The sequence below is a fragment of the Grammomys surdaster genome, unplaced genomic scaffold (genome assembly GCF_004785775.1).
Source record: "Grammomys surdaster isolate TR1022 unplaced genomic scaffold, NIH_TR_1.0 126198, whole genome shotgun sequence".
NCBI lineage: Eukaryota > Metazoa > Chordata > Mammalia > Rodentia > Muridae > Grammomys > Grammomys surdaster.
Window position 1 is genome coordinate 6376557 of NW_021621003.1, and position 19064 is coordinate 6395620.

Below are 19064 nucleotides of genomic sequence, written 5' to 3' on the forward strand. Positions count from 1 at the left end.
CACTGCTCTCTGCTCTGCACTGCTCTCTGCACTGCTCTCTGCTCTGCTCTGCTCTGCACTGCTCTCTGCTCTGCTCTGCTCTCTGCCCTGCTCTGCTCTGCTCTCTGTTCTGCATTCCTCTCTGCTCTGCACTGCTCTCTGCTCTGCACTGCTCTCTGCACTGCTCTCTGCTCTCTGCACTGCTCTCTGCTCTGCTCTCTGCTCTGCACTGCTCTCTGCACTGCTCTCTGCTCTGCACTGCTCTCTGCACTGCTCTCTGCTCTGCACTACTCTGCTCTCTGCTCTGCTCTCTGCACTGCTCTCTGCTCTGCACTACTCTGCTCTCTGCTCTGCTCTCTGCACTGCTCTCTGCACTGCTCTCTGCTCTGCTCTCTGCACTGCTCTCTGCTCTGCACTGCACTGCTCTCTGCTCTACTAAATAATCTTTTCAGCCCCTCCTAAACTATTTTTAAAATAAAAATGTAATATAGTAAATATTCATCATGTGTATGGTAGGGTACTTCTGTTATTTCAGCACTCTGGAAAAGAGGCAAAACGTCAGCTTGAGTTTAAGGTCAATCTAGGCTACAAATGAATTCTAGACCAGCCCTGTAAGCATTCTCTGTACTACTCCAACTTTATTATGTTGTGTTTAAGTATGCACTAAACAACTATTACTGGACAGCTAATGCTTGAAATACAAAGCCACTGCCTTTACACCTTCTACCAACAGAGGGTGCTACTGGTATAGGAAAGCTGGTCAGTGCTACCACCTATCTCTTCACTTACTTACTCATAGCTCAAAGTTCCAAGGAGGTAGCTCACATTTGCTTCAAAAAACTATTGCTATTCAAAGGCCAGAAAAAAAACAAAACACAACAAAAGGCCAGACAATACCTGTACACATTCAAGCTCTCAGGCGGGGCAGCATCCAAACTGACAGGGCTGCTGCTGTTCCTCTCGCTGCTCTCATAGCCAGATTCCATCCGCTGGATTAGACGAGGATGCTGCTCTAATAGATGAGGGCCTGGTCGGGTTGTTCCCCAGAATTTATGCTGTAAGCTTGGTCCACCATCTTTAATGTTGTTAGTAGTTGGCTTGTTTACTTCATCTGGTGTAAATTCTTTAGCTACCCGAATCAAACAACAAGTTGAAGTAGATTTACTGTTTGCTTAAATTAAAATCTAACCCTCTAGACATTATTCACTGGAGTCACATCTTTAATAAACATGACCTTTAGAGTAAAAATGTTCCTTGCCAGCTATACTAAAAAACACAAGATTTTAAAACACATAATCAATTGTATTTGAAAGCCCACTTGTTCCCGTATTCTCTGCTCACCTGCTTCTTCAGGAAAGGTCCTAAGCTGGGTGTAGCCACAATGCTTCCTTTTGTCCTTACTAAAAATGCTGTCGATATTCAGAGATTCTCGTTTAGGTCTCCATGTTGGGCGGTACTTGCTGGAAGAACTGGATTTTGCCTCACTACTGGTACTCTCCGTTTCCCAGCCCCGAGAGTGTAAAGGTAGGTGTCTTGGTGGTGTCTTGTCTGGCTGGTCTCCTGCCCTGCCTACACAAGGAGATCCTGCATTGGTCTGAGAAGCCAAGGAAGGCCTGCTGTGGATCATATTGCTGACTGTCTCTTTGAAATCCTTTAGCCTGCTGGTGCTGCTGGATTTGGAGGCATTCCTAGGAGCCTGTTTCTCTTTCAGTGTTTCTCCTAAAAATCAGAGAGAATAAAACAAATGAAGATGTTTAAAATAATCACAAATGTCCTCATCCTAGAGAAAGTAAGGAAAATCCATTTGGAAAGAAAATCAGAGGCCAGGCAGTGGTGGTACACGCCTTTGATTCCAGCACTTGGTAGGCAGAGGCAGGCGGATTTCTGAGTTCGAGAGTTCGAGGCTAGCCTGGTCTACAGAGTGAGTTCCAGGACAGCCCGGGCTACACAGAGAAACCCTGTATCGAAAAAAAACAAAAAAAACAAAAAACAAAACAAAACAAAAAAAACAGAAGTTTAACAGAGGAAATAGGAGTGCAGATGGCTTGCCTTCACTGTGGTACCCTGAAGCCTGTGGCTCTTCGCCTTTCCTCCGAACACGGCCAGAGCTCCTCCTTCGATCTACCAGGGACCCTTTCTTCGATGTGTGTTTCTGATTACATTCACTATCAGTCAGGTGTCCTGAAAGAACAAGGAAACAGGAGTAAGCTGCTTTCTGCAACTAACTCCTACCCTCCTGAGAACCCATTCTCCCTTTGGGACTTATAACAGTGCCACAAACTTATTATATACATGGATTAGAAACTGTAGGGGTCAGAACCATCTGACCCCGAGGAGTTAGGGGCGTCTGTCAAATCTATAACATATCCTGAACAATCATCAGTCTCAAACAACACTCATCATATTTCCGAGTTGACCTAAGAAGAACCAAAGCTGCTGATTAATAACTTCTCTTTGTTCCTATGGTGTTGAGGAACCAATCCCCTGCAAGAACAAATAGGCACTGAGCTCCATCTCCAGAGCTTGGTAATTTTTAAAGGCAAAAGAAACAATTTTTAAAAACTAATCTAGCTGGGCGGTGGTGGTGCACACCTTTAATCCCAGCACTTGGGAGGCAGAGGCAGGCAGATTTCTGAGTTCAAGGCCAGCCTGGTCTACAGAGTGAGTTCCATGACAGCCTGGGCTACACAGAGAAACCCTGTCTCGAAAAACCAAAAAAAAAAAAAAACCTAATCTAAAAATGTCATAAGACCATATTTTTAATTCTTTCTTCCATTTTTCTTTCTTCCTTTTTTTAAAATTTGAGGTGAGTGAGTTTTATTTTATTTTATTTTATTTTATTGAGGCAGATTTTTGTTAGGGTGTTGTTTTTATTTTATATTGTCCAGGCTGGCCCCAACTCACAATAATTCTCCTGCCTCAGTCTCTTGAGTACTGAGATTACAGGCATGCATTACTATTACCTCTCAATCTCATAAACTGAAAACAGAATTTGCTTCTACTTATTTGGCAACAGTTCTCACTATGGTGGCTTCAGGACACAGTTCTAAATCCTCTTTAAGTGTGAATTTTAAAATACATTTCAATGTTCATTAATTCTCCTCTCCAACCTATGCTTCATCAAATCTGACTTGACTCAAATATTGTAATTCATAATTCTTTATCAGTAATCATTGAGAAACAACAAGGGAGCTTTTTATTTTGTGTAATTTTCCCACCAACCTGCCCACAGTATGCAAATGTATAATTCTCCTCACTCCAAACATAACATATGTACATCACTCCCTCCCAGGAGTTGCTTCTCTCTGGCCCACAATTCCAGAAAGATAGCCCCTAAAAAACAATTGCATGGATCACCATCTATACAGCAGTCTTCAAGAGAAACCCAATGAGTCCAGCCAAACTTCTAGGTCCATAAACCTGGCATCATCATCTTTGTTTCAAGGCTATTAAAAATTATTCTTCCCTGGAAAATGGGGGAGAATCTTTAACATGCCTTTAAACTCAACATTCAGTAGGCAGACACAAGCAGAAATCTTTGAGACCAGCCTAGTCTACAGAGCTAGTTCCAAGATAGTCAGGGGTACAAAGAGAAAATCTGTCTCAAAACAAAACAAAAACCAGGATGGAGGAAAATGTTCAAGTACCATAAGGATGATGTCAGCAAAACTCAGAACCTGGGAAATACACAAGTTAAATTACCTAGTTTTGAACCATAAATTGCAAGGGAAAAGTGGAAGGAAAAAAAAACCTATTCAGTGGCATTCACCTGTAGTCAACCAATGGAGACACTGAGGAAGAAGGACCACACGAGCTCAGGAGTTTCAGAACTGCCTAGGCAACATATCAAGACCCTATCTCAAAATTTTAAAAAATAAACAAATAAATAAAGCCAGGTGTATTATAAACACAGCTGTAATGCCAGCATATGGGAGGCTGCAGCTAGGGCATCTTGAATATGAAACTCATCTATGATATAAAACAAGATTTTGTCAAGAAATGTAAGAAACAAAAATAAATAAGTAAATTAAGAAGTAACCACCAGGCAGTGGTGATGCACGCCTTTGATCCCAGCACTTGGGAGGCAGAGACAAGCGGATTTCTGAGTTCGAGAGTTCGAGGCTAGTCTGGTCTATAGAGTGAGTTCCAGGACAGCCAGGGCTACACACAGAGAAACCCTGTCTCGAAAAACCAAAACCAAAACCAAAAAAAAAAAAAAAAAAAAAAAAAAGATCCCAGCACTTGGGAGGCAGAGGCAGGTGGATTTCTGAGTTCAAGGCCAGCCTGGTCTACAGAGTGAGTTCCAGGACAGCCAGCACTATACAGAAAAACCCTGTCTCAAAAAAAAAAAAAAAAAAAAAAAAAAAGTAACCTAAAATGGCTTATAACTATCTGTAACTCCAGTTCCAGGGGATCTGACACCCTCTTCTGACCACTAAGAGCACCAGGAACATACATACATGGTACACATACATCCATGTAGGCAAAACACTCATACACATAAAATTTATTTATTTGTATTTTATCTGCATTGGTTTTTGTGCCCGCATGTTTGTCTGTGTGAGGGTGTCAGATCCCCTAAAACTGGAGTTACAAACAAGTGTGAGTTACTATATGCATGCTGGGAATTGAGCCTAGGTTCTTTGGAAGAGCAGACAATGCTCTTCATCACTGAGCCATCTCCTCAGCCCAATAAAATAAATCTTTAAAAAAATTATGAAATAACAGAAGACTCATCAAAATGTATGGATCTCTTTTGATTTTGCGAAAAACACACAAACCAGTAAAGACAGCACATGCAATAGCAAATCACTCACTGGTTTTCAGCAACTGTAAGCAGAATTACCTTCCTTTTGTTCCCAGGCAGGAATCAAACAGAGACTCACATATATTAAGCAAACACTGAACTACATCCCCTGCCTTCATTACTGTTTTTAAATGTTTACAAATGAGTTATATTTTTGTAGTATATATAAAAATATCTATGAAAGTAGTAATATAATGTCTTGGATGTGCTTCAAAATAATTGAGGAGTAAAAGACATCAGTAAAAGTACAGGTAAAATTTTATTGGTCTTGGGTTACAGTTATTGAAACTAGGTGATAAATACATGTGGGCAGGCATTCTGTTATTATAGAGGGAACTGAAGGAATGGCCAGTAGTTAATAGCACTGACTACTCTCCCAGAAGACTTGCATTCAATTCCTAGTAACCAATGGCAGCTCACAACTGTCTGTAGCTCCAGCTTCAGGGGACCCAATGACCTCTTTTGGTCTCTGTAAGTACTAGGCACACATATGGTACACTGATATGCACACAGGAAAAACACCCATCCATATAAAATTTTTTTAAAAAAGAAAAAAAAGAACCATGAAGAGTATAAAGCATTGATCTGAAGCCATGAGCTTCACCATCCTCCCAGTCCTTAGGGAACCAGACACTACTTCATGCCTCAGCTGGGCTATTTCTCATAACTTCTCATTTCAGTAGTCACTCAACATTCTTCCTTCTGTATCCTGTAATGACTTCTTTCACTGATGTAAGCACAGAATGAGAAAAAAAAAAAACATTTAAGAATTCTTATGTTGCGGGGCAGTGGTGGCACACACCTTTAATCCCAGCACTTGGGAGGCAGAAGCAGGCGGATTTCTGAGTTCAAGGCCAGCCTGGTCTACAGAGTGAGTTCCAGGACAGCTAGGGCTACACAGAGAAACCCTGTCTTGAAAAACAACCAAAAAAAAAAAAAAAAGAATTCTTATGTAAGGAATGTACAATTTGCATCTCTGTCCTTCAAAAACCTTGCATTGGGTTAAGTAGGTATTCAGCACCCATAAGTACGCCTTCTCTTGAACCCCTTCATTCAAAACTATGGCATGAAACATGACCAGGTAAAAGACAAGGCAAAAGGTGCTTAATGAGATATTATGGAATCAAAAGAATATCAGGACAAAGGTAGACTTTACATCGACAATCATATCGCATGCTGATATACTGATATACTGCTATGTATACAGCATTATTACTCATTCAGGTCGATCTTATTTTTTGTACCCTACTCAATTACCCAAATTCTGTTATCTTTCTGCCTTGCATAGCATTTCCTACTTGCCCCAGTTTCTTTTTCTTCGGAGACTTTCTATGTAGGAACTGAATCAGACCAGCAGGGTTCTATGTGTAAGTCCCTACCTGTGTCCCGACTGCTCTGAGACATGGAGTCATTCTCCACATTATAGATGACTGTCCCCTGAGAATCGGAAGAGAAGTGACTGACCACAGACTCATGGTGAGAATGTTTGTAGAGATAGCTCTCCGTTGAGGAATCTGTTCGAGTGTCACTTGAGATGGAAGGCTCCCTCCCTGAAGGAAGGGGGAGATACATACACAAAAGTAAGGAAAGAAAGAACAGTGACAGCCCTGAGGAAAGGAGATAGATGCAACAAAGACCCATAAGCAAGAACTTCCTAGAAGGAAGGGTGAGAAGAATACACCACAGAGCCATTCTTCCCAACACCCGTCTTCCAGGTAATCCAGACACACATACAATTCCTCCCACCCCTGTCCCTACCTTGCTGAAGCCCTCACTTTGCCTGCCACTGTGAAAAACTGTGGGGTTTTTAGAAAACCTATGGGGGAAAGTGAAGAAATGAAAAAGTTGTGAGATGTAAGCTCTACAGAGATGAAAGCCCCAGGCCAACCTGCCACACATGCCAGCTGGCCACCTGTCTTAGAAGCTCTCTCCTACACTGTCACACACGTTGCTTTAAAAACTTGACATGCACATTTTTAGTATCTTTGAAAAGTTATGGGGCAGTTATTCACTCTTTACTGTGAATATGCCCAACAGAAAGCTTTTCCTGGACCCTTAGCTAAAATAAACACAACAGACAAACAAGCACTTGACTGAAGGAAGAAATAGGGCAGGCCTGGGTAAGGTACAAAGCAGGAAGAGCAGTTGGACCTGGTATAAGCATAGAATTCAAGAGGCTGAGGCAGGAGATCACCATGAAATAGAGGCCAACCTACTACACAGTGAGTTCTAGGCTGGTCTGTGCTACACAGTGAGGTTCTGTCTCAAAGAACAAACTAAATCAAAATAAAACAGCAGGAAGAAACACGGCAGACCAGACAGGAAGGAGTGGATGCAGTGGAAGAGGAAAGATAATGGAGCAAGTACCTTCTCTTTCAAAACTATACTAAGGGCCGACCATGTATCTTTACAGAAATCAAACCCAAACTAAGAGGGGTATAGTTCAATATTATCAGCCTCTATGGGATATACTGGGACGTTAGTCATTAAGCCCAATGTTACTTCTATAGGAAGGCATCATGTAATTCCAGACAGTTGGATTATACTGGAACAAGTGATTCATACACGGAGGACCATCATTTCTGCATCTGGAATTTAAACAAAACTTTTCCACCTCCAAGAATAAGTACTGTAGTGATGTAGTGTTTCTTAACAATTCACTTAAGCCAGGGACTGCTGTGATGGCTCAGTGGTTAGGAGCACTTTCTGCTCTTGCAGAGAACTTGGGGTTCAGTTTCCAACACCCACATGGTAGATCATAACCATCTATAATTCCAGTTCCAGAGGATTCAATGAGCTTTTCTGGATCCTGTAGACACCAGGCATAAACACAGTGCAACATACATACAGGCAACACACTCAAACACGTAAAATAAAATAAATATATATCTTTTTCAGAATTCCCTTAAGCCATTGTAATACTGCTAATAGGAATCAATAACCGTTAAGAATGTTCAAGGCTACTGAGGCATCCCTTATAATCTTATTTTAGTATCTCTATGCAAACAAACATAGTTGCCTTCTCACTTTTGATATGGGCCAGCTGATTTGAGTAACACACTCTTGAAAGCTCAAGAAAACAAAACTGGATGCTAATCAGCTTGAGTACAAGTTAGTATTTCTTTCTTACTGTAATAGTTCCTCTTTCTCCTAGCTACAAGCTAACCCTGTGTATGAGACTCAACCATTTGACTATATGCGGTGGAGGAAGAACTAGGCTGCTCACCTGAGTCTTCACTATCGTAGCATGTCTTGGTGTATGACAGGAACTGAGCGTGGGGAGGCAGGTCCTGGGCAGACACTGGAGTACCCTGGGGATCTGCATAGAGCAGCAGCAAGGGCTGATAATGCCCTTTAATGCATTTGGTGACCACATCCTTCCACTTTGGACCAATCTGAACCACAAACACCAGAAGAACATGACAATAAAATTCATATTCACAATTCAAAACACAATTCCTTTCCTAATGTAGTTGTCTTAGAATTAGATAGAAAAAAAGAAAACAAAAAAAGATCTGAAATCTAAACTTACTGACTTCCTATTAAACCTTTTTTTTTTTTTTACAAAAAAAAAGGCATTTAAAATAGTATCAGAGCAAAGAACAATGAATGTAAATAGTTTTATTTCTGTGAAACATCAATTCAGTTTGGAAATATATATAAAACCTCACAAAGGTGGAAATGCTATGTGTGGTCTAAGTTGCTTTGGTGATCAACTTCTTTTCACAGACATTAGATTTGAGGGCTCAGTTCCAATTTTTTTTCTTTTTTTTTTGGCTTTTTCGAGACAGGGTTTCTCTGTGTAGCTCTGGCTGTCCTGGAACTCACTCTGTAGCTTAGGCTAGCCTCAAACTCTTGAACTCAGAAATCCGCCTGCCTCTGCCTCCCAAGTGCTGGGATTAAAGGCATGCGCCACCACCGCCCGGCTTAGTTCCAATTTTCATCTCCACGATTTTCTCCTAAATATTAAAATCACCTTAACAAATTTGAAAGGCAAAATAGGAACTGTCTTGCAGAGGGCCTTAGAAGAAACGATATTCAATTTCAGACTTCAAACCTAGCAGGATATAAAATGTCAAACTGCCTAGGACATACATACAGTTTGAACTTCTCACTCTTAGCCTTGGGATAGATTCAGCTCAGCTATCACAGAGGAAGAGTAATGTAACAGCCATAGAAACAACAATTTACCAACTCTTTTTTTTTTTTCCTTCAGAGCTGAGGACCAAACCTAGGTCCTTGTACTTGCTAGGCAAGCACTCTACCAGTGAGCTAAATCCCCAACCCCTATCAACTCTTTAGACTTATCCCATCTTAAGTGTGAACCAGACATTTTTGGGTATAAGCTATGGGTTGCCAGTTAGATAGCTAGTATGATAGTTTACTCATAATAGACATTTAGTAAACTTAAAGTGTTGTCATTATTTTAATTGAATCATAATTTATGTTTTCAAATATCAATCTTAATATTTTGTAAGAATACTTTTCAGGTTTAAAAAAAAACTAATGCTCAAATAGTTTGTTATCCCCTAAAGAAGAATATGGGAAATTGACAAAGCTTTATTAATGAAAGATTTTACTTCAACTCTACAGATTGATATGGTCTGCAGTCTTCATAGCTGCTGATTTTATGACTAGAAGCTTCCCAATTGATGCAGACACCTACAACATTTTATCCATCTAGTCTGCTTTAGACAAGACCAAGTTTCCTGCTGTAAGTATCACTGTAACCCCATGTTTCATATCTATCCAAAAACATGTTAATATCTGATGAGTCATTACAGGGAAATGAGATGGAAAGGATGAATCTTTTTTGTTTGTTTTCTGAGACAAGGTTTCTCTGTGTAGCTCTGGCTGTGCTGGAACTCACTCTGTAGACAAGGTAGGCCTAGAACTCACAGAGATACACCTGTCTCTACCTCTGCCTCCTGAGTGCTGGGATTAAAGGCATATACCACCACTGCCCAGCAAAGAATAATTTTTAATAGCCTTGAAACAAAGTATCACCTATGGATAATGCTAGGTTTAAAATCCTCAACTCTGTGTTAACCAAATAATCTAATTAGTTGTATTACATGTTCACATTCAAATCAACCACTTAATAATGATGATTTCTCAACTATAAAAACAGAACTAGGGCTGGAGAGATGGCTCAGCAGTTAAGAGCACTGACTTCTCTTCCAGAGGTCCTGAGTTCAATTCCCAGCAACCACATGGTGGCTCACAACCATCTGTAATGGGATCTGATGCCCTCTTCTGGTGTGTCTGAAGACAGCGACAGTGTACTCACATATATGAAATAAATAAATTAATAAATCTTAAAAACAAAAAACTATAATGAATGCCTAGAGAGGAGACTGAGAAAATAAAACATATCTTGTTCTTATCTATTATAGAATTTAAAATTAAAGCAGTTACATTTAGCAGATAAAGGCCAGGCATGTAATAGCTCTTATCTGTAATTGGTGGGGGGGGCCCTAAGAAAAGAGGACTTCTAAAAGTTTGAGGACAGCCTGGACTACATTGCCATTTCCAGGCCAGCCTGGACTACAGATCAGGACCCTGATTCAGAAAAATAACACACTAGGGGTTGGAGAGATGGTTCGGCAGTTAAGACTACTTATTGTTCTCATAGAGGACAGGAGTTCAGTTCCCACCACGCATGTCTCACAAACACCTGTAACTTCAGACCCAGGGAGAGCTGACTCCTCTGGACTCTGTGGGTACTTGCACTCACATGCACATACCCACATAAGTAGGCAAGCATAAATGTGCATATACACACACAAACATGGCTTTAAAAATAATAAAATTAAATATTTTTTTAGAAAACTAAGAACAACCAATACAGTCACAAAGTAGTATGCCTTACCAACATTGTAGAGTAACCATTCAAAATTATCAAAATAAAAACTGAAGACAAATAAATATGATTTTATTTTTATTTCAGTTACCAAACACTTCAAGATCCTTGCATATGCCTACCTCCTTGACATGAGCATCATCAAAATACATCCATTTTCGGATCTTTGTTTGAAAAAAGAATGTAGAGTAATGCTTGCCATAGTAACAGATCATTCCTACTAAGTATAGTTCAGACTGCTTGGCCCGGTCATCTGTCACTCTGAAAAACAGCTACGGGAAGGAAAAAGAGAGAAGGGGAAGATCCATCAGACAGTCCACCATCTAACATAACCCTCCAGCAGACTCCACCAACATTTCTCTCACCTTCCCCCAAACCAAACCAAACCAAACCACACTATATAGCCCCTGCTGGAGGTGCTCCCGTTATGTAGGCCAGTCTGGCCACAAACACATGGTGATGCTTAAGCCCCAGCCTTCTGAGTGCTGAGACTATAGGCATGCACTACCACACCTAGCTCTTCCATCAACATTTGTTGTTTTATAGAGACACAGCCTCATGTAACCCAGACTGGCTTTGAACTCACTGTATAGCTACAGATGACTGAACTCCTGATCCTCTACCTCTGTTTCTCAACTGCTGGATTACAGATGTGTACTACCATGTCCAGTGGCCTCCAATATTTCTTAATGATGGTAGCAATTTGCTTCTCCCCTCAAGCTAAAATATTTTTGCTAGTCCTGATTATTCATTAGAAATGAACTAAAAATGTACATATTGTGGCACATGCCTATAATCCTAACACTTAGAGGCTAAGGCGAGAGGATTGTAAGCCTTAAGTTAGCCTGTGCAATATGATGAGTCAATATTTTCTTTCAGGGGCATAAAAGCCAGAACAATTTCAAAACAAACTAAAACCAGCTGTCAAGCTTCAATGTTTTTCAATTTCTAGGTACTCAGGTCTGTCTCAAGTGTTAAGAGACAGAAATACTTGAGTTAAGAGATTCTGACCTAAAAAGTTACCTAGTTGAGAAAATAATCAAAATAATTAAGTCAAAATCAGGCAATAATAGAACGCACCTGTTATCCTTTGTCCTTTATGTAAAGGCTAAAGGGGGTAGAGGGACAAGGGGTTCAAGGGTAAACAAGGCTATATACCTCACTGTTGTCCATCTTGGAGTATATGAGATTCTGACTCCAAGCCAGAATATTCAATAAATAGAATAAAAAAAGACTATTTTTAAGATGTTGGTGTGCACAACCTATTCCAATTAGATTCCTTGAGGAGGCCCAAAATATGACCCCCAGACAATTCATTTATTCTCAAGAGTGGCTATTTTAAACAAGAACAGACTCTCCTTAGTCACAGGACTGTCCCAGACAGAAACCAGCACAAAGGAAACAGGACTTTCTGGTTCTTATTGAATGGAAGGAAAACACTGGCTGTCCCTACCTTAGGACATGGAGTTAATAAGAATGGGACCTATTCTCAGATTTTTTCCCCATTCCCCAAAATAAATATATTTTTTTAAAAAAACCCTAAAATACTAAATTACCATCTAATTTATTTCATTACTGCCTTGTCCTGTTGAGGATTTGTCTTTTATTATCTATCATAATGCAAAGCGCAGGCCCCCAAGACCAGGAGTCTACACTTAACCACTGTGATGCCAAGTTAATTCTGATTGGTAAACAAAGATGCTGACAGCCAATAGCTGAGCAGAAGAGACGTAGGTGGGGTTTAGGTTCCACAGACTTGGTGGTGGTGGTGGTGGTGGGATATGAAGGAGGAAGAAGAGGAAGAGGAAGGTGGAGGTGTAGACAGAAGAGGGAGGAGGAAGAAGAGGAGGAGAGAGGAAGAAGAAGAAGGAGGAGGAGATGGGCAGGAGAGGAGGAAGGAGAAGCCGCCATGGGTTAAGGATCAAGGGAGCATGGCCCTGAGGGATGCCCAATTGGAGCTAAGAGCTATCCTGATTTAAATAATATACAACAAGGTCCTAACCCCACAAAATGGTAACCTGGGCTCAGCTCAAGCTGTACTCTGCCCTAGTAATACTCAGCATTCCTCAGGAACCTTGTAAAGTGAATTTCTGCTTGTCAGGAGAAAGCCATTACATTCCTGTCCATTCCTACAGACCTTCAATCTCCAGAGAGGGCACCTAGTTCTCTATTAACTTGAACAAGCTTCCCACAGGTCAGAGCTCCATGCTAGTTCCCAAGCTGTTCCAGCTATCAGGCCCTCCTCCTGCTACAACATAACCCCTTAGAACTGGCAGACTTTCCCACTATTTTTGCTATCTTCTCTGTTCCCACAGCCCTGGCAATTGCCAGTCTGCCTCTCTCCTTGCCTTTTCTCTCTGTTCCTCTCTGTCCTAGAGGAAGCCAAGGCAGACTCCCCCAGATCCTGCTTGCCAGTCCCCCTCCCACCTTCTACCATAAAAACCTCACCCCTCACAAGGCAGTGGCCTTGTTGGTGGTTTCTTTTTTTTTTTTTTAATTTTTATTTTTTTATTTTGTTTTTGGTGGTTTCTTTAGAGTCCTCATATACAATCACCTCAACAGATAGTGCTTCCTCATTTCCTACTCTTGGGTTCAGGCCAGGAACGTGTACCTTGTTCAGTTGCCAAAGTCAAGAAAGCTTGTTCCTTTAACCTTACCATCTCTCATGTTTGAATATACTTCTTTACACCATCCTGGTATAAAAATTATCATCCCATAGAAACTGATACTTTTTTTTTTCTTTAACAGTATCTAAGTTCTGCCCATCCTGTTCATCAAGGTAAAAATTGTGCCACTTGTTCTAAGAGGAAGGGTTCTACCATCCTCACAAAAGTGATATGTGAGCATATATCTGATGAGGCTCATGAATCTGCACACAGAAACACAAGTATATCTGTCTAAAATGCTATCTCAATTGTCACATATAACCTACCTATCTGTTCAGTGCATGAACGAGACAGAAATAAAGGTAACTAATACGTACATCACCCAGCTTAAGGCAGGTGCCCAGACTGTGAATGACATCCTCTGCCAAGTCTGAGTGGTCTGAGTCCCAAACCAGCCCAATTGTGATAATCTGTGGTGCATTCATCAACACACGGCGGATCCGGATTCTCTCTCCACAGTTGCTCTGAAATACAAACACAGCACTAGTTCAGACATTCCCACCTGCTCTGCAGCAATGCTACAAGCCAAGGTTGTTCTCCTTATCCTAAATTCCATAGTGTTAACTCACCGGACAGTTCCGCAGGTCCCCCATGGTGCTGGCATTCTGAAGTAGCTCACCAAACATACTTGGTGAAGGTTTCTCTCGCTTTTCCAGCATACAAATAGCCTGGTTACTTCAAGATGGGGAAAGGAGGAAGGCAATGGTAGTAAATGTTATTCCAAGTGATGGCTAAACTAAAAATAAAATCATTCATACAAACTCACTTCCTTCCTTAAGACAGAGCCTCATTGTGTAGCTCTCTCTGGCTGTCTTGGAACTTGCTATGTAGACCAATCAGTCTGGCCTCCAAAACAGAGATGCACCAGCCTCTGCCTCCAAAGGGCTGGGATTAAAGGTGTAGTATCTGTGATTTTTTTTTTTCCATTTGCCCTGTCCTGACTAGTCTCAGGGTTCTACAAACACAGTCCCCAAATCCAAAACCCTCAGAAGTCCCATTTCTCTTTGTACTTGCTAACCACAAATAAGCCTACAAATTCTGAAGTTTTATAATACAGCACAAATTCAGCAATAAGGATATAGGCTATTTGGTGGCCTTCAGTTAAAACCCAATCAATTGGAGGAATGCCTAACAGTACAATAAAGAACTCTGTAAGAATGGGCTGGAAAAATGGTTCAAGTAACAGTTAAAAGCAGTGACTATTCTTGTAGAGGACCCAGGTTCAGTTCCTAGCACCACATGTCAGCTCATGGCTATCTATAACCCCCCCACCCCCCAAGAAAAGAACTGCATAAAACTCACCAAAGGGAAGTAGTAGAGATGTAATGCACCATCTGGATGAAAGGCAGTGGGTCAGAAGTGGCGCCACAGCTAGTACATACACACTGGGCCAGAGGGAAAAAGTGAAACTAAGCAGCCAGTCATGAATTGTTTTGAAACTCTACAGCCTCAGATAAAATATTCTTAAAGAAAAAGCCCAAGATACAGGTTTACCTGCTCAAACAATGTCATTGCAAATTTCTGGTGGGAAATGCAGTGTTGGGCAGTACATATATCCTCTTTGGTTTCGTCCGCAATATGGAAGTGAATTCTCATCAGGAGGTTTTCCTGACAGAAAAACACATAAGCACTACACTTAAATCCCAAACTAGCAAGGAGAGAAGCAACTTACCAAGACACAGCAACCTTCCTGGAAAGCAGAAATATCTCTAAATATTTTTAATATTTTTTAAAGGATAGACAGATAAATGACAGATAGATGAAATTAATATAATCCATAGATCATTCATATTTTAACAGTTTTATATGAACTTGTGTTTATATGTAACTTAATGCAATTTCATCATATATAGTCAGTAACTACTTCCACAGTCAAGACACAAGAGTGGAGCAGGAAGATGGCTCAGTGGTTAAGAGTACATGATGCTCTTCCAGAGGACCTACCTGGGTTTGATTCCCAGCACCCACAAAGTAGCTTACAACTGCCTGTAACTCCAGTTCCAGGGACTCTGATGTTCTCTTCTGATTTCTGTGGCCATCAAACATGCATGCAAGCAAAACACTCCACATATGTAAGTTTAAAATAAATCTTTTTATAAAAAGACACAGAAGAGTTTCATCACCACAGCGCTCCTCCACCCTACCTCTTTATAGCCTCACCTATCTGCCTATACTCCTAACTCCCAGCAGTAGCCTGCTCCTCCATATTTATCATTTTTGTCATTTCAACAATACTAAAGAATATTATAAAAATGGTACCACATACCACATAACTTTTTTTTTTTTTTTTTTGGAACAGGGTCTCCTGTGTCCTAGGCTAACTCTGAATTCATTATGTAGACTGAATGACCCTGAACTTCTGATGTTCCTGTTTCCGTTTCATGAGTGCTGGAATCCTAAGTGTGTATCAATCACTATGCCCAATTTATACATTAGGGATTAGACTCAAGGATACAAGGACATTAAGCAAGTACTCTTACCAACTGAGCTACATCCTCAATCCCAGTAAAGAAGCATTTGATATTATATTTTCATTCAATAGTAATCCTCTACAACCCCCTTTTTGATTTTTGAGATAGGACTCCAGTCCTACAAGGACTTTACTGCAAGACCCAATCTCAAAAAGAAATAAACAGAAAAATAAACTCACTATGAAAACTAGCCAGTGACCCCATCTCTCTATATTCTGTTCTATTTATCCAACTTCAAAAGATTATCTATGGCACTCTGTGTGTTGGCACATGCATTTAGCACTTGGAAGGTGGGAGGATAAGGATTAAAGTCACTAGAGCAATGTAACTGCTTATACAGAACATGACAGTTTCCCTTTAATATCGTTAGAAACAGAAAAGCTCAAAATATGGGTTCTCCAAAGCAGTACCACCATTACAGCATGGAGTCTTACACCAGATTATTGAATCAGAGGCTCTGGGAGTACAATTTGCACTTCAACATGCCTTGGTTTCTCTAAAGGTAAAAAGTCACTGTTTTATGCAATGAAAAGCATTAAACTACCCTAAACCTGAAGGAAAAAAGTCATAAAGCCACTAGACAATTCATGTTGTAGTAGTAGACTCTGGAACTCTGAGACAGTTGAGAAAGTCCCAGTTCCTATGCAGAGACCAGGACATAGTAAATGCCATCATCATATATCAGTCCTTGATGGAGATGAACCATTCTACTCCATATCAAAGAGGACAAGAAGGTCCACTTACAAAGCATTCGGCAGCATCATCCATAATCCCCAGCTGGAACCGTTGCTCATCCTGGAAAGTCTTGGCCAGAGCACTGCGGAGAGTGTCAGAAGGAAGCACTTTTTCACTACTACACTGAAACTGGTTGAAGATGCCCTGTAGGGAAGAAGTTAAACAAGAGAACAAGCACAATGCTGTTATTAAGCTTCTGTACATCCTAGTCTGTCATCCTTATGCTGACAGTCATGGAAACAAGATATATTCACCTAGTAATTTAAAAAATAGACTAAAATCAGGATGTGTAGAGTATCTCTGCCGTAGATCTTGCATCTGAGTGTCATGCTGTTAAGAACACACTAAGAGAGCCCACTGTCATGATGTGATGTAATGCAGTTACAATACTTCCTATGATACAGAAAAGAAGTAGATGCTTCTGGAAGTAAGCTACATCCAAATGAATTGGCAATTGTTCTTTGGGAAGCATCCTCCTATGAAACTTAGCCCTCTTTTGTACTTTTCAGATAAGATTCACAAACTTATAAAGAACATACCAAGTCAGGTATTGTGTCCATAATCCCAGCACCTAAAAGGCTGAGGCAGAAAGGTCAAGATTTTGAAGCCATTTGGATGTGGCAGTGCACATCTTTAGACTTCACTCACCACACATAGTCCTTCAGTAATACAAGAAGAAAAAGGAAGAAGAAAAAAACAAAGAAGGAGGAAGAAGAGGATGAAGGAGAAGAGGAGAAGAAGAAACAACAATAGAAAACTCTGGTTGTCATTCCCCACACCCCACACCCAGAAAAAAGCACTCTGTCATGTTTACTTCCAGTTACTGCCTTGTAATTCATAGGCCAAAAACCTTGAAAATCCTGAACCAATCTCTCCTAGTCTCAGAACTCACATCCTGTATCATACCTCTACACTCAGGACGTGTTCAGACTTCATACTGCTCACCTCCTCATCTGTGGGCCACTGTCCTCTTCATTGGATGATTGGTTTTGTTTTTGTTTTTTTTAGGTTTTTTCTTTTTTTTTTTCTTTTTTTTTTTTTTTTTTTTTTTTCTTTTTTCAAGACAGGGTTTCTCTGAATAGCCTTGGCTGTCCTGGAACTCACTCTGTAGACCAGGCTGGCCTGGAACTCAGAAATCCGCCTGCCTCTGCCTCCCAAGTGCCAGGATTAAAGGTGTGCGCCACCACTGCCCAGCTAAGATTTATTTTTATTTTTTTTTATTATGCTTGAGCATGGGTATGTCCATGATATACAGTGGAGGGCAAAGGTTTTAGAAGCTTGAAGTTGGAGTTATAGACAGTTGTAAAGCACCTGAAATAGGTTCAGGGAACTAACTGAACCTGGATCCTCTAGAAGAACCACTGAACTATCTTTTCAACCCAACTGCAACCATTTCTTGACTGAACCATGTCACCAAGGAAATGCAAGACATGTTCAAAATGGTAGTCAAATAATTTTTTTTAATGAAATAAAATTAGTTGATAGAGAGCTTGCCTAACATGCACAAAATCCTTGGTTAGTTAGACCCTCAGCATTTCACATATCAGGTATAGTAGGCAGCACATACCTATAATGCCAACCCTCCAGATATATAGGCAGGAGGATCAGAAACTCAAGGTAATCCTTGGCTAAATAGCAAGTTTAAGGTCAGATTAGGCTACTTAAGACTGCCTCAAAAAAAAAAAAAGTAGTAGAATCAAATGTCATTCTTCTGTTAAAAACCCTCCAAAGGTTTCCCATCAAATATGCAGTAAAAGCCAAAGTGAAAATGCTATCTGTTATTCGGCCAACTAGTCTAATTGTGATTCACCACCGCAGCCATATGGGCCTCTCACTATGTTCCACAACTATTATCAAGTTCTAGACCAGGGACTTTGTACTTGCATTCCTTACTTGAATCACCTTTTCTCTCACTGTGAAACTTTTTTCACTTATATCCTGCAAAATTTTATGTAAATATCACTTCTCAGTACAGTAGCAACTTTAGATCAACGTACTTAAATTGCCAGCTCTATACTGTGCATGCACACCTTTAATCCCAGCACCCTGGAGGGAGAGGCAGGCAGATCCCTAAGTCTGGGCCAGCCTGGTCTAAAGAGTGAGTTCCATCCATGGGGCTGGAGAGATAGCGCGGGGGTTTGAGTGCACTGGCTGCTCTTTTGGAGAACTTGGATTCAATTCCCAGCACCCAAATGGCAGCACCTAACTCTCTGTAGCTCCAATTTCAGAGGGTCTGGGACCTTCACAAACATATATGCAGGCAAACTACCAATGCACATAAAACAAAAATAAATCTTTTAAAAAAGAAGAGAAAGAGGAGGAGGAAAGGGAAGAGGAAAAGGGAGAAAGTGAGTTCCAGGGCAGCCAGAGTCTACACAAAGAAATCCTAACTTGAAAAATAGAAAAGAAAGAAAGACAGAAAGAAAAAAACACAAGCCGGGCAGTGGTGGCGCACGCCTTTAATCCCAGCACTTGGGAGGCAGAGGCAGGCGGATTTCTGAGTTCGAGGCCAGCCTGGTCTACAGAGTGAGTTCCAGGACAGC

The 19064-nt window shown here is 40.7% G+C and overlaps 1 protein-coding gene across 2 annotated transcripts in view; it reads right to left on the reverse strand.

Moving 5' to 3' along the window:
- Usp54 (ubiquitin specific peptidase 54) overlaps nt 1–19064 on the reverse strand; it is a 62108-nt gene that overhangs the window by 27991 nt on the left and 15053 nt on the right. The window contains exons 3-13 of one of the 2 annotated variants that reach the window (XM_028758613.1): nt 16531–16665; nt 14810–14923; nt 14618–14700; nt 13885–13990; nt 13633–13779; nt 10772–10921; nt 8013–8181; nt 6166–6336; nt 2029–2160; nt 1321–1698; nt 877–1108 (exon numbers count right to left, since the gene is read on the reverse strand). In XM_028758613.1, the coding sequence (XP_028614446.1) occupies nt 877–1108; nt 1321–1698; nt 2029–2160; nt 6166–6336; nt 8013–8181; nt 10772–10921; nt 13633–13779; nt 13885–13990; nt 14618–14700; nt 14810–14923; nt 16531–16665 (1817 nt within the window). The remainder of the gene's footprint in view (nt 1–876; nt 1109–1320; nt 1699–2028; nt 2161–6165; nt 6337–8012; nt 8182–10771; nt 10922–13632; nt 13780–13884; nt 13991–14617; nt 14701–14809; nt 14924–16530; nt 16666–19064) is intronic. The other variant, XM_028758612.1, reaches the window with a different exon arrangement.